Below are 14,789 nucleotides of genomic sequence, written 5' to 3'. Positions count from 1 at the left end.
AATTTTAATTTCAAGTTTTACACTGTTGAAAGCTTTTATAGCATGGTATTGGTAGTGTCTTTGTCCAAAGCTTGAATTTACTGTCGGAGTTTTTATGTTTTCTTTGTACGCTTGTCTAACTGGTCTGTTAGTGTTATTTTGTGTATGTTTAAATTTTTTTTTTTGTCAAAAATGTAGTTTAGTAGTGTTTTAACGTATAACATTGAGACTACGGCATTCCCTACTGGGGTATGTTGTGAGGCTAAAGGTAGTGGGGAAGGAGATGGGGAAGAGAAAGGTGGGGGAGTACCTAGCTATTCAGATCTGGTCACCAAATACGGCTGAAGCCATTTCAAGGAAGGTTTCAATTATGAATGGTGGTCTTACTTCCACTCTTATTGGTCACTATGATCAAGCAGCAACTGGATAAGGATGTCGTAGGCCATCAGCCAAGGTTAGGTTATAGTGTGTAAGTTATGTTCGATGTGTTGGTCAGTTTGTGTATTTATAGTACAGTTACAATATCTCACCTTTCTTCAGCAAGAGTCCACTAGACACGACGACAGCCGCGTTGGTTACTATGATCAGGGCCCCCAGCAGCGGAATGAGGATGTCGTAGGCCATCAGCTGTGCCTTCATGGTGTTGGTTTCGTTGCCTGGCGGCAGCAGCTGCTTATTACCGAGCGTCGTGGTGATGACATCTTCAGTTGTCGTCTCGAACGAGTCAAAACCCAGCTCCGTCGTAGTCCAGGCGAGTAGCGAAGCCATTTCGGACTATCTGCAATGACAAAATATTCGTTAACTAGCGAGTTTATAGTTGACGAAAAACCAAAGACTGCGGCTTACCAAGATCACCACGACCATAAAACAATTATTGGAAATATGTTGTTGTTTTTTTTATTTGTTGACAAATGCCAAGTTTGTTGTAGAACCCTCAACAGCAAACATCGATGATTTGGAAAGTCGTATCAATTACCAATATAATTCTTAGTCGCTTAGTCGGTAATGCCGAACAACACGAGGATTGGCCTCGACTGCTTCTCCGTGGAGAAACCCGACGTTTGTTATTTGAAATCCGCCTTTGTTATCTTGAAGACATTAAGAGGCCATGCCACTTTACCTTTATAATCATGAAAAATCGCATTCTTCAATAGCCTAATTTTATAATTTATAACACCAATAAATAAAATAGCTCATACACGTACTAGATATTTTCTATACGTTTTGATAAAAAAAAAAAATCAGTTCGGTTGCGTATTTTGGACTCAAATCCAAATTTAAGTTTTGTATGAAAAAGCCACGCGGTCGTTCCTCTTAACATGCAGCTTAAAACTTAACAATGTGACTCACCTTTATGTATAAATATTTCATGAACCGAGCAATCATCAGTACTCACCCACTGTATAGGTATATATATTATATACATTACACACCATTTGCACTCGCGAACAATATAATTCCAGTACTTACAAAAAACATTCATTACAGATTATATCTCACATAATAATCAGAGGTTCTCTAATCGAAAAGAATTACATGTAATACATTTAGATTTAGATGAGGGTCTCAGTGGTCGAGTGGAAAAGCAATTCGGAGGTCGCGGTTTCATATATAATTTATTTTTATTTTTTTTAATTAATTTGTATTAAAAGATACTCTCAGTATAAGACCACCAATCAGATTTGAAACGATGCTTGGAATGGCTTTAGCCGTTTTGGTAACCAATTTTGAGTAGCCAGATTCTTCACCACCTTCCTCTTTCTAATCTACTTCTCATCCCCACTACCTTCAACTCCACAACATTGGGAATGCCATAGGCTTACTGGGTTTTAGACGATTGGGTGCAGTTGGTACTTTTGTGCGGTATTCACATAAAAAGGTCATTTTCGTGTTATACGATCACTCCAAAATCAGCATAAGACTGTAGAATATTTTGTCTCCACGTGTCAGGATATGAAATTAATGTTATTTAATAATAATCAAAATTCCATAATTTTTACTACTCATTTGTTTTACGATATTTTTATTGTTATTACTTGTTTTATTTACGAGTCGTTATGACAATACCCCCATACAAACAAGCACAGCTTTTTATAACTACATCTTTAAATTAAAATATAGATAAAATTATGTAGTTACTTAGTATTATAAAAATTAAATGTTACAATATTACTGTTACATAAATACTTCTCTGACTTAATTCAACCAGTGATTCCTAAGAATTATTTGGAGAACAGTTCCGAAATACATGTTATTCAAAATAGAGCCGTACGAAATATATATAATCTGCCATGGGATACACATGTCAAAGATATATACTCACTGATACAAATACTTCCTTTTACGATTCTGCCAAAGTATAACATCACAACTGTCATTCTACAAATAATTCAACACTCCTCACACACCAACACTAAACCAATCTTTAATTCTGACATACACCAGCACAAAACACGATCACAAAATCAAATACACTTATCGTCATCTACTTACACGACTAAATTTGGAATTAACTCCTTACAATACATTGCACATAAGCAATATAATGCATTAATCTAAAACTTCCGGCAACGAACAAAAAATATTGGCAAAGCCTATTTCCTCAGCAGTTTTATTATTGACTGACACATCCTTTCTTTGGAACTCCAAAATAACTTCTGCGTTTATTTATTTTAATGTACGAGTATCTATGTTGTCTTTCCCGAAATGAGTTTTGGAACTCACTGGGAATAATACATTATAACTTATTATTTTGTAATTTATTATTTTGTAATAAATAAAAAAAACAATTGTAAATGACATTTTGGTCACTGGTGACTTTTGTTTTCAACTAAAAACATTAAAAAATCTGTGTAGTTATTAAATGGTTAGGGTCGGGGCGAGGGGTTGGACGGTTGCTCGAGTGAGAAAAAATACGACAGAAAAAATGTCACCATAGACCGAAATTATTTTTTTACCATAAATAATAATAATTTCATAACTTGTATATCGCCATTTATGTGAAAAATCACCTCAATGGTGCATGTCAGGAATCAATGGATAATGTAAGTCAGGTACCTACCTACGTTTTAAAATTCTGTGCACTACAAAATATTTCATAATTTTTAACATCTATTAAATATTAAAACATCGTTTCACCCAGAACATTATTCATGTTCCTGACTAGGTAGGTACTACTAGGTACCCATGAAAACGCGTCTATCAATTGCCTCGCCCGGTACAACGATAATATATAAACCCTATATAAAAAAAACCGATACAATTCCTACGTTCTTCTAACTAATTCTCCCCATATTGCAGCTATGTTTCATTGCAAATAATATTTTCACAAAAACCTAAATTATATCTATATTTTAACAAAACTTTATTTAAAATTATGATGAACGAGAAAGGGGCCTTTTTGGCAAGGAGCTCTGTGTGTCATTATTTCAAAAAGTCAGGTAGGTACTAGATAATAGGGTCATCGCAAAATACCCTTGTTTTTTTTTCAACCTTAAAATTTATTTTTGCTCTCATTTCTTTTCTCTGGACTTTTGCAATATTGTACCACTTTTAATAAGTGCCTACGAACGTACCCAAATCATAAGGATTCACATCTGTACTAAAACTAGTAGTAGTTATGTGAACAGTAGGCCTCGCGATGTTTATTGCGAACTCTGGCGGAATAAAAAGGTACTATCCAACACGGCTACCATATTGGCAGGATTGACCGATCCCGGGACATACAAACGAATTTGCAGACAAAATGCAAAGCGCTAGAGTTAAAATAGGATGCTCAGTCTGGAAATATAATACTTCTTTTTCAAATTTAATCAAGCTCGATGCATAAACCAAGCCATGTTGACACATTGTGGTGTTATGCGTTGAAAACATAGAGCTGCGATTAGAGGCGCTACTTATTAATAATATCTCCTCGAAACTTGATGCACTATTAGAACGCGGTTAGCGGTGCGCGTACCAGATTAGTTTGAGCGTTGGAGGTCAGTTTGAGGTAAAAAAGCGGGACCAATTTTTTCGCTTCAAGTCTCATCTAAATATAATAAATCAATGGTTGAAACAAGTTTCTATCTTACGACCAACGAAGTGCACTCTGGTGTTCATAGTCAATAAGACATAGTCATAGCAAATAAAAAATATGCAAAGTAGTTCCAAGAATGAATCAATCCTTTAGTTAGGGGAATTCCTTATTGACTTTGTCGCGTTAGGTGAGTAAAAACGTTTTCCGGTGTTGGTGACCGCACTAATGCACTAATACTAGTACCGTTATGAAATACTTATATAGTCGAGTGTACGCGTATTCTACGCTAACTCGACTTTTACAATAACAGCTCAAATTTTTAAAACATTTATTTATACAGGGTTTTTACAGCTTGTCTCACTTACGTGAGAACAATCCAGTTATAAAAAACCCAGTTGATGCTCAAATAGGTACAGCAATCACAAAAATCTACCCAGATCTAGGATACATTAATTTTTTTACATCCAAATAAAAATTCAAAAATAATACGAATTTATGTGAAACCTCACTTATAAATTTTAAACACAATCCCCCTATTTAAAATATAAACTGTGAGTGTCAAATGAAAAATCTAAAATTAATAAAACTGTCCGACAGAAGATTTGTATCTGATGTCATTTTTCTTTTTAAAATCATTAATTACTTTATTGACAGCCCTGAATTATTGCAATTGATTTGATTTAATTTTTTTAAAGTGAATAGTAGTGGGGTGGGTAAGGAGATGGGAATATGATGGTGAGGGAGAAACTGGCTATTCAGTCAGATCTGTTCACCAAACACGGCTAAAGCCATTTCAAGCAATGTTTCTTAAAAAACTTAAATAAATCAAATAAAATTTTCTTGCGCACTCCGGGATTTGAACCCGCAACCTTTGGATTGCTAATCGAGAGCCTTACCTCTCTGCCACGGTTCCTAATAGTCACACAAACTAAAAATATCTTTCACTGCAACAAAAACGTCAATACCAATTCCTAATGGTACGTATACATTTGCGAACCGAAACGCGTACCGAGCCACGAATTACGGGAAAGAAAGGAAGCAACTGCTAGCGGCGTTTCGCGCCATTTACGGTTGCTTCATTCCTTTCCCGTAAGTTGAGGTTGATTTTGGCAGTTCGGCTCGCGTATGTATACGTAGCATAACATGTACACAGCTCAGGTAACCGACATGCAGAAGTCGCAGCTATTTTTAATATCACCGAAAAAACTTACAAAAAAGCATTTCACTTGTTTTTTTAAAATAGTTATCAGTTTACATTTGGTTTCCTATAGCCTGATTGGAAATTTTAGTTTTAAAATTTAATTACGAGTATCATTAGTACCTACCCATGTTTACACTGTGCAATTGTTTTGTAATCCTTTTTTGTAAAATAACTTTTTATTTTGCATTTAAAGGCACACTTGTACCGTAAATAAATAAATGAATAAGCATACCAAGTAACTGAAGGCATGAAACTATAGCAAATACAAAGATTCTCTTCAGAGCCAGTGGTACTATGGTATCCCTATTTGAGAAAAGCTGCATGGAGAAAAAATAATATCATTAATTTATGAATCTCTTCAAATTATTGGCAATCCGGTTAAAGAGAGGTTTCTAGGCCTTTAACGGGTTTCCTGATAAAATTTTTGTTAATTTTCTAATACAATCACGATGTCAGAACACGTGTTCGAACACGTTAATTTATTCGTTAAGTCACCGCATACCCCATTTCTACCGATTTATAACAAGTTTCTCGTTAACTCTGTAAGTTTTTAAGTTCCAAAAAAATATGTTTTTTAAAATAATAATTATATGAAATTCCCCCGCTAGAAAAAATCGCAAAGTAAGCTCCGAAAATTATTAAAAACACGTTTTGTTCTGTTATTTAAAACGGTTAGTTAGTTAGTTAGTTAGTTAAGGTAAAACCAATAGAAACTTTGAAGTCAGAACTAAAGAATATCGCAGGGCTCTAAATGGAAATAGTGAATCTGAGTTTACAAATCATCTTTTGAATAATGATCACACTTTCGATAAAAAAAAATCAGGTCTTAAAATTCTTCACTCAGGATATAAAGCATCGCAAATAAATAATTTTGAAATTTTAGAAATTAGAAAACATGTCAATATAAAATCAGATATAATTAATAAACAAAAAAAAAATAATAATGAAAAATGCCATTACAAAGTGATAAGCTTCCAGAAGAAATCTTCTTATTAAACGCTTGTTAATCGTAAGTAGTCAAATATTGTGACCTGCATATTTAAATATTCGCGTCCTTCATTTGGTTCGTTTTTATACCGCCAGAGGTGCGCTCTGTCGGCCATCTATAGCCGTGCGTATCGGCCATTGAAGGAACGCGTGATTTTTTTATAAACGTCAAACATAATCACGTAACTGTGGATAATTTTCATTGTAATGTAATTAATCCAATGGATTATGAACTTTCTAAAACATATTTTCTTCGATATTATCCAAAAATTATATGAGCAGAAACGATGCTTTTGAAGAAATCTCGTATTATTACGAGGCGATCCTATTTTAGTATGAAATCGTGTCTTAATTTTCAAGTTAGCTGAATTTACCCGAAACAGACAATTTTAATTTGACCAATCAGAGGGCCTACATCGTCCAGACGCTAGGACATTAATACTATCAGATATATTTTTAAAAAAAACAGTCGTCATGGGACGCATGGCAGATGTGAAACATCGAAATTGATTTTTATTGAAGGAAGTGAAAATGAAAGTTTAAAAAGGGATAAATAAACAATTATTTTCAAGTAGCTTTTAATAGGTTAATCGTAGGATTGAGTTCAGCGGTGAAACAGATAATATGTGTTCTTACGTTACTCGTCGGGTAGCGCTAAGCGACAGTTTACTCAAAGGTGGTAAAACTAGTAGTTCTGTGAACAGTAGACCTCGCGTTCCAAAATTTCTAATTTTCTCTTTGATAAATCAATGATAGATAAATCAATGATATTAAATAGGTACACTTACATTTGTCCAAAGAAAAGTCACTACCCCAATGATAATTCTTTTTTCAAATTTTCTTCAGGCAAGTAATATTGCTAATTTAATAAGAATCTCTTCAAATTGTTCATCTGGTTAAAGTTGGTAATGCAGGCCTTAGGACGGGTTGTTTCGAGGATTTGAACAATTCATCAAATTTCAACGTTTATTTTCGGGTTCTGTGAAAGACTTATTCAAGTTCTGTTTTTATATCATTGTAGGCTAGTTGCTTGACAAAACTGAAATAAAAACAGAACTTGAAAAAATCTTTCACAGAACTTGAAAATGAACGTTGAAATTTGATGAATTGTTCAGATTCTCCGAAACAACCCGTCCTTTAAACTTTAAAGAATGAACTGATAGGTTTCCTAACAAACTTTTAGTAAAATACGAAAATATTATCTCGATGCCAGAACACGTGTTCATAAAAACCACAATATTTCCGCATTTTTCTTTGTATATTATCAAGGTAATTGCAGATGCATGAACACGTGTTCCGATATGTTAAGAATTATCTAAAAAATTGTCCGAAAACGGCCTGAAATCTTGTTTTTTAACGTATGACTAATAATTTGAAGAGATTTTTAATCAATTAACAATACTTATTTATCTCCGTGTACTGTACCATTATATTGAATATTATACGATTTTAAATTTGATAAAAATATCTTTTCTGAACCATTAAAACGTCCACCATCTTGAAACGGAAACGGAACGTACAAACGAACTTACACACAGTCGAAATGCAAAACGGTTGAGTTAAGCGCCCATTCAATAACCTCCTGAAAAATATGCCTTAATTTCCCGTGGTTATCCATACTTAATTAAATTTTATCGCATTATCAGATTTAGATTTCGCATTTTTTTATATCCATATAATCTATTCCCTATCCGAATCAATACCCGCAAATCGGTAGCCTTCGGGGTATTAGTAACAACTTGAGATTAACATACTTGGACTACTATTGGTGTTTTATATTTAGTTGAGACTCGATGCGAAAAAATAGGTTCTAGTTTTTTACCTCCAAAGCTCTAACTAAATCTACCGAATCCGCGAATTACGCGCTTATCGCGTTCTAATAGTGGTACAAGTTTCGAAGAGATGTCAGTATGCAATAGAGCCTCTAATTGTATAGCTTTATGACTCACTCGATTTCTAACTGTCCGGAGCAAATGGATATACGCATCCCCATTTCGTTACTTTGGTTTGATAAGGTTGTATGTGAATATTAACTTATTCTGAGTTATGGGGTTCCAAACATTACAATGTCAATTTATCATAACGTCTATAACAATTACATAGCTATTAAATAGTATTTTAGTTATACATTATAAACGAAGATAAAAAAAATCGGATGTGTATACACGGTGTCCGGAAACTTGTAGTACAAGCGGGAAACTGGTGAATCTACATCATATTTGGAGTCGATTTTGTAGTATAATTTTTTTTATTTGAGCTTTCGTTTTCGAGTAAATCGAGTCAGAAGTTGATTTTTTTTATCAAATTCTTATAAATCATTACTGAAGATCAAAGTACCCAACTAATTAAAACTATTTAAAAGTAAAACAAATAAAGAAACCCGGATTTAAAGCATTATTTTGAAATCACCCTTCATTTAATCAATCCAGTGTAATCATAAAATATTTCTGCTCTGCAGGGTTAAAACATCTGTTCTTCTAATATTCATACCTATCTCTGACATATTCGCAAAATATAGCTTTCTCTAGTATGTTGGGTTCTGCTAACATATGAAGGAAAGAGACGCACGATAGTTTTCAAAAAGTGAACAGTATTCTAAGCGGATGTCCCATTTCTGTTAAATCGTAAGTAGGTCAGTGTTGATTTATGGGTCGCCGCAGGTCGCCGTGTGCGGTTTATTTATGGGATTGTTTTTTTTATTTAATATTTGAAAAAAATATTTTTTACATAGATAAGTATAATTTAAGTAGACTTTCCTCACCATAAAGAGACAATGCTCTTGTGTTTGGTGAGGGAATTCTAGTTCAATTATATATATATATGTTAGTATTAAGGTAAATAAATTATTAAGAAACAACACAAGATTTAAACAATATTACTTCTAGATGTAAGTAGTGAACGTATTTTGGACTTATAATAGTTTATTTATACATTGTTTACATTGCATTTTGCTTTGAGAAGTTTTCTCGTTAATTTAAACATAAAAGCGAATTGTGGGCGAAATTTGTGTGTTTTAAAACGCGTTATTATTGTTTTGATATTGATACTTTAAGATTTATCATCGATTCCTTCGACATGTTTGAAATCAGTTGTACGTTTTTAATGTTTTGATTTTGAGACTTATCATCGATGCCTTCGACGAGGTAAAAATTAACTCCGACATAATTTAAAGAGTGCAATAATCAATCATCAGACGGACCCAACTGTGCTTGGAAGTTAACGGTGAACATTCAAAATAATTTTTGTGACGTGTTTGTGTTTTGAATTCGAGATCGGAACATCGCTACATATTGTGAGTACCTACCTATACTAATAATAATTCCTTATAATTATTATCCGTTGCGTCGGCGTCTCAGATCGAATGACGAAAAAATTTTAACCCTAAAATAGCCGAAAAATATATTTTTTGTTTTTTTTTTTTGTGAAAATGCTAAATCAAAAAACTTTATGTTTATTTGGGTTCCCCATGTGGTGTAGATTCTCCAGTTTCCCGCTTGTACAACGAGTTTTCGGAAACCGTGTATATTAGATTCTAGAACCTTGTTCGACCAGCAAGGACTCAATATTTCATTTTACAAGGTTCTAACGTTCCGTTGAACTGACATTTTGTTCCCAACTGACAGTTAAAAACAAAAATTATTTGGATTCAAACGGTGTGTTTTCTTTTTGTTTGCGGAATGTTTTCATTATTATAAACCATTCAGGCCTCTGACATATTGACCGTTATATTTAAGATGATGTCAGAAAGTGTGCTTCCGCTACTCAATTAAACGAATTAAAAAGAGAAATTTCAACAGCAATAATCTTTTCTATTTTTTCTTGTGATTTCATTTCAAATAAAGTTTCTAGGTCTACTATTAATAATAAAAAATATATTTGTCGACATCTGAGTAAAGTAGCATTTAAAGAATCAATGTGAATTCGTTCATAGCTATAACATGTTAAATAACGGATGTATTTTTTATTATTTTACATACTTTGCGACTTTTTTTGCTTCTTCAACTCGGCTACTGAATAGATCATCTTCAAAAATAACAAATATTTTTTAAGGGCTTAAAGCTTCATGTGTTCAAAGGAAGCACCCCAACCCCATTCTATCCCATCTCCTGCCCCTCCCCACTACCTTCAGCCTCACGAAATACTCTAATAATTGGGGACGCCATCGTGTATCAGTAATTTTTAGTAAAGGTCACTAGGTGTTCCGTAACGCCGATCGCTTTTGACAGGCTGTGTGATAACCAATCGTATCGTCAGAAATTAAACTGTATAGTTTAATTTCGCACATGTCAGCTGGAATCACGGAGGCCGTGGGCCGACCAGTCGCACAGAAACCGTTCGTCCCGTCATAACAACATTGCCGGTTCCTTATCGAAATAATTATCTTACGTATTTTTTATCGCAATTTAATCTAAAATAACGAGTGCTACCAACCACGCTAAACGTTCCAGTGCTGACAGATGATGCTCACTATGCAGATTTCACCATCTCCTCCCGGTAAGTTGATTGTGAATTAACGTTATGCATTGTGTTCTCGCATCGCCTGTCACAAGCTATATAATTAATTTATACTTTATCTGTGTGGAATAGCCCTGTAAAGGGCGGCTATTCCAACCCCTGTTCGTTTTTCGAACATTTTTGGTGCCGAAACCAGGGAACTTTAAGATTATTATCTATCTATGCCAAAACGGATAATGCTGTGGAATGTTTCTTAAATTTTGAATAATAATCAATTCGAACAGTAATTAGGTAGGTACCTAGCGCTTGAGTATTTACGACCTACCGCGCATATAATTATAATAGATTAAATTATTATCATTTATTTTGTTTCGTTTTTGGGTACGTTTCCAATCGTGTTTATTCAACATGGCCCCAGCCATTCAAACATTGCGCCGGAAACGGACATTAGCGAATAATAGGTTAGTTAAGACACATGAAATAGCAAAAAGCGCTTTGCACGATGCAACTAAGTGCAACTTACTGTTAGCGCATTATACTACTCTGGAAAAGATAGTTCTTGAATTTGAAACGTCTCACGCGGAAATATTAGCTTTAGATGACACAAACGAAATTGATGAGGATAAAATTCGCGAAACCTTTGACGAGATGTATTATCAAATTGTCGAAATTTACCACGAGTTAACCAGTCAGCCTCTCGATTGTAAAACCGCGAATGCGTGCACAAACGTTAAATTACCAAAAATAAACATTCCAATATTTTCTGGAAATGTCAAGCAATGGCCCGAATTTTACGACATGTTTAACGCTTTGATTCATGAAAACAAATCTTTATCCAACATCGAACGCATGCAGTATTTGTTCTCATGTTTATCTGGAGAAGCTTTAGGGTTAATTCAGACATTTCCAGTACAAGGAGCTCACTACGTTGAAGCATATCAAAGATTAATCGCGCGCTATCGTAACGCGCGTGAACTCGCATTTACGTGTTGGCGGGAAATGCTAAATTTAAATTTTCCGCCTACCGATCCTTTTGAATTTCGTCGCGTGTTCGATGTATTTAATGAGGATTTAACAATTTTAAAAGAATTGGATCTCCCAATAGATAATTGGGACTTCGTGCTTTGTTATTTAATTCTGTCGAAATTAGATTCACCTACAAGATGCGCATTCGAACAACTGCAGTCTCCTACCGACCTGCCTTCATATTTGAAACTCAAAGAGTTTCTTTATAACAAATGCGAAGCTCTTGTACGAGACTTACATTTTTCGACTCGCGATAGCAGTACTATTGACAAACCTCTTGCACGGAACTTTAATCAGGCTGCCAAAAAACGCACTTCAGCGCTTCTTTGCGATCTTAAGAAAGGACAGCCTAAAACAAATAGGTCCTCGAACTCCACCACTTACCTGAAATGCTCCTGTTGCGGGGAAGACCACTCCATTTCCAAGTGCAAGGTATTTGCACTCAAGTCAGTTCAGGATCGCCTACAGTTTGTTCAATCACACCGTTGGTGTTTCAATTGTCTTCATTCTTCTCATTATCTTAAAGATTGTAAATCTTTGTTTACATGTCAAAAATGTCAGCAAAAACATCATACTTTGCTCCATCGAGACGAACACGCTTCTTTGGAAGATCAGTATCAACACTCCACGACGTCTACGGACCAGGAGCCTTCTTCCGACTCTAAAATTCAGGTCCTCACCAACTTAGGAGACAAGTCCATAGTACTATTGTCAACCGCCAATGTTGGCATTCGCGATTCGTCCGGCCGTTTCCAAACCTTTCGCGCATTGATCGATTCGGGCAGTCAAGCTCACTTCATCACCGATCGTGCTGCGGAGCTTGTAGGCATCCCTCGTCAAGCCAGTTCTCAGAGAGTTAGCGGCTTAGGCCAATCTTCCGCAACCACGTCAGGAATCATTCAATTAGAGATCGGTGTTAAGGGACGGGTTCTCTTCAACATCAAGGCACTTACGCTGCCTAGTATCTGTGGCAACATGCCAACTGTTCGTCTAGATAAGTCATCGTGGCATCAGTTGAGAGACTTGCCTCTTGCCGATCCTGACTGTCACAAACCGGGACCGATTGATCTTCTTTTGGGTGCTGAGGTTTTCTCTTCTCTTCTGAGACCTGGTAATTTGAATGGTGGTCCACGTCAGCCATCAGCTTTCAATTCTGCATTTGGTTGGCTTCTTCTAGGTCCAGTTGGTTCGAACACTGCTCATGAAACGAATTCTTTCATCGTTACTAACGAAGACCGGCTCCACGAAGAGGTCCAGCCACTGTGGGAGTTAGACACCATTCCCCAGTCTTCACACCTCACTCCTGAGGAACAACTTTGTGAACAAATGTACTACACTGACCACTCACGGGACACTTCGGGAAGATACATCGTATCCTTGCCTTTCCGAGAAAGGGGAAGGGATATCTCTTTTCCAGGGTCGCGTGAGATCGCTTTACGTAGATTCCATTCCCTCGAGCGCGAACTCATAGCAAATCCAACCTTACGTGAACAATATTCTGCTTTCATGACTGATTATTTACACAGTGGTCCCATGACTCGTATTCCTGGAAAAGATTTGCACAAGGGAAAGTATCACATACCTCATCATTGCACTCTTCGTCCAAGCAGCGCTAGCACTAAGTTAAGAGTGGTGTTCGACGCCTCAGCGACGGATGTGAACGGATCCTCGTTAAATGATACCTTGCTTATCGGTCCAAAGCTTCAAAAGAACCTGCTGGAGCTTTTGCTGAAATTCCGTATACTATCGGTAGTGTTTACGGCTGATGTACGACAAATGTATCGCCAAATATTGGTTCAAGAACCAGATCGTGCTTTCCAAAGAATATTTTGGCGTTTTCATTCGTCGGAACCCATCCAAGAGTACCAACTAAACACTGTAACCTATGGTGTCTCCTCCGCCCCATTTTTAGCCTGTCGTACTGTCAAACAGTTGACCAAATATGAAGGTTATGATTTACCGCTAGCGCGTCGTGTGCTAACTTCGGATATTTACATAGATGACATCGTCACCGGTTGTAACAGCTTGGAACAAGCTCAACAAACGAAAACCGAAGTTATCGAGCTGTTCAAACGAGGTCAATTCGAATTGCGGAAGTGGGCTAGTAACAAACCAGAATTCCTCGCCGATCTGCCTCCGGAATACTGCCTCAATTACTTGCGAATCATGGATGTTGACGATAAAGTCCAAATATATTTGGTTTGCGCCAAGTCTCGAGTCGCCCCCACAAAAAAGATTTCATTGCCTCGCCTTGAACTGTGTGCGGCAGTTCTTCTAGCAGATCTATTAAAATTCGTCAAAGATTTATACGTACCATTGCTTCCGATCTCCAATACCTTTGCGTGGTCGGATTCAACCATCGTGCTCGCCTGGTTACGTTCTCTTTCGTGTCGCTGGAAGACTTTCGTGGCTAACCGTGTCAGTTACATTCAAGATGCCCTCGAAGGGACTTCCTGGCATCACGTGTCATCTGGAGATAATCCAGCGGATGTCGCTTATTGTGGTCAATCCTCAGCCGATCTGATCGATCACACGTTATGGTGGGCGGGGCCTTCGTGGCTGATCCAGTCATCCGATTCTTGGCCGTCGTTCGATGGCAATTTCGACGAAATTGAACTTCACTCTGAGGAACGAGTTCGATCTTTATTTGTCCAACAGGACGAAAATCTGGTGGACCTATTACTAGTTAAATTTTCTTCGATTCGGAAGATCCAACGCATTCTCGGTTACTGTCTTAGATTCATCTACAACCTACAGAATAAAGAATCTCGTCGTTTGTATCTTCCATTAAACCGTGCCGAAATTCACACTTCTCTTTTGACAGTAGTTAAACGCACTCCACATGTACATTTTAATGATGATATCACGCGCTTGAAAGAGGGCAACCTTATGTCGAAACAAATGCGGAAGCTTAATCCCTTCATTGACGACCACGGTGTGCTCAGGGTGGGTGGCAGGTTATCTCGATCCGGGCTCGAATTCGAGTATAAACATCCTGCCCTACTTCCTCGCGAATCTAAGCTTACTTCTCTTGTGATAGACGCTCTACATCGAGAACATTGTCACCCAGGCCCCGACGGCGTTGTTCGTATCGCTACGGTTCGTACATCGAATGGTTCTCTT

General features: G+C 36.5%; 2 protein-coding genes across 2 annotated transcripts in view; one reads left to right on the top strand and one right to left on the bottom strand.

The window, feature by feature from the left end:
- Window positions 1-14,789, top strand: part of Bili (FERM domain-containing protein 8 Bili) — a 106,783-nt gene that overhangs the window by 50,821 nt on the left and 41,173 nt on the right. The window lies entirely within an intron of this gene.
- The window catches only part of LOC149416757 (glucose-dependent insulinotropic receptor-like), a 33,805-nt gene that overhangs the window by 14,088 nt on the left and 4,928 nt on the right, over window positions 1-14,789 (bottom strand). The window contains exon 2 of the mRNA XM_089640943.1: window positions 510-757. Within this exon, the coding sequence (XP_089497069.1) occupies window positions 510-747 (238 nt within the window). The 5' untranslated portion in view covers window positions 748-757. The remainder of the gene's footprint in view (window positions 1-509; window positions 758-14,789) is intronic.

This window comes from Hesperophylax consimilis, chromosome 16 (assembly GCF_061612785.1).
Source record: "Hesperophylax consimilis isolate HC1 chromosome 16, BYU_Hcon_1.0, whole genome shotgun sequence".
Lineage (NCBI taxonomy): Eukaryota > Metazoa > Arthropoda > Insecta > Trichoptera > Limnephilidae > Hesperophylax > Hesperophylax consimilis.
The sequence above is the reverse complement of the archived record's forward strand: the minus strand, read 5'-3'. Positions and strand labels throughout refer to the sequence as shown.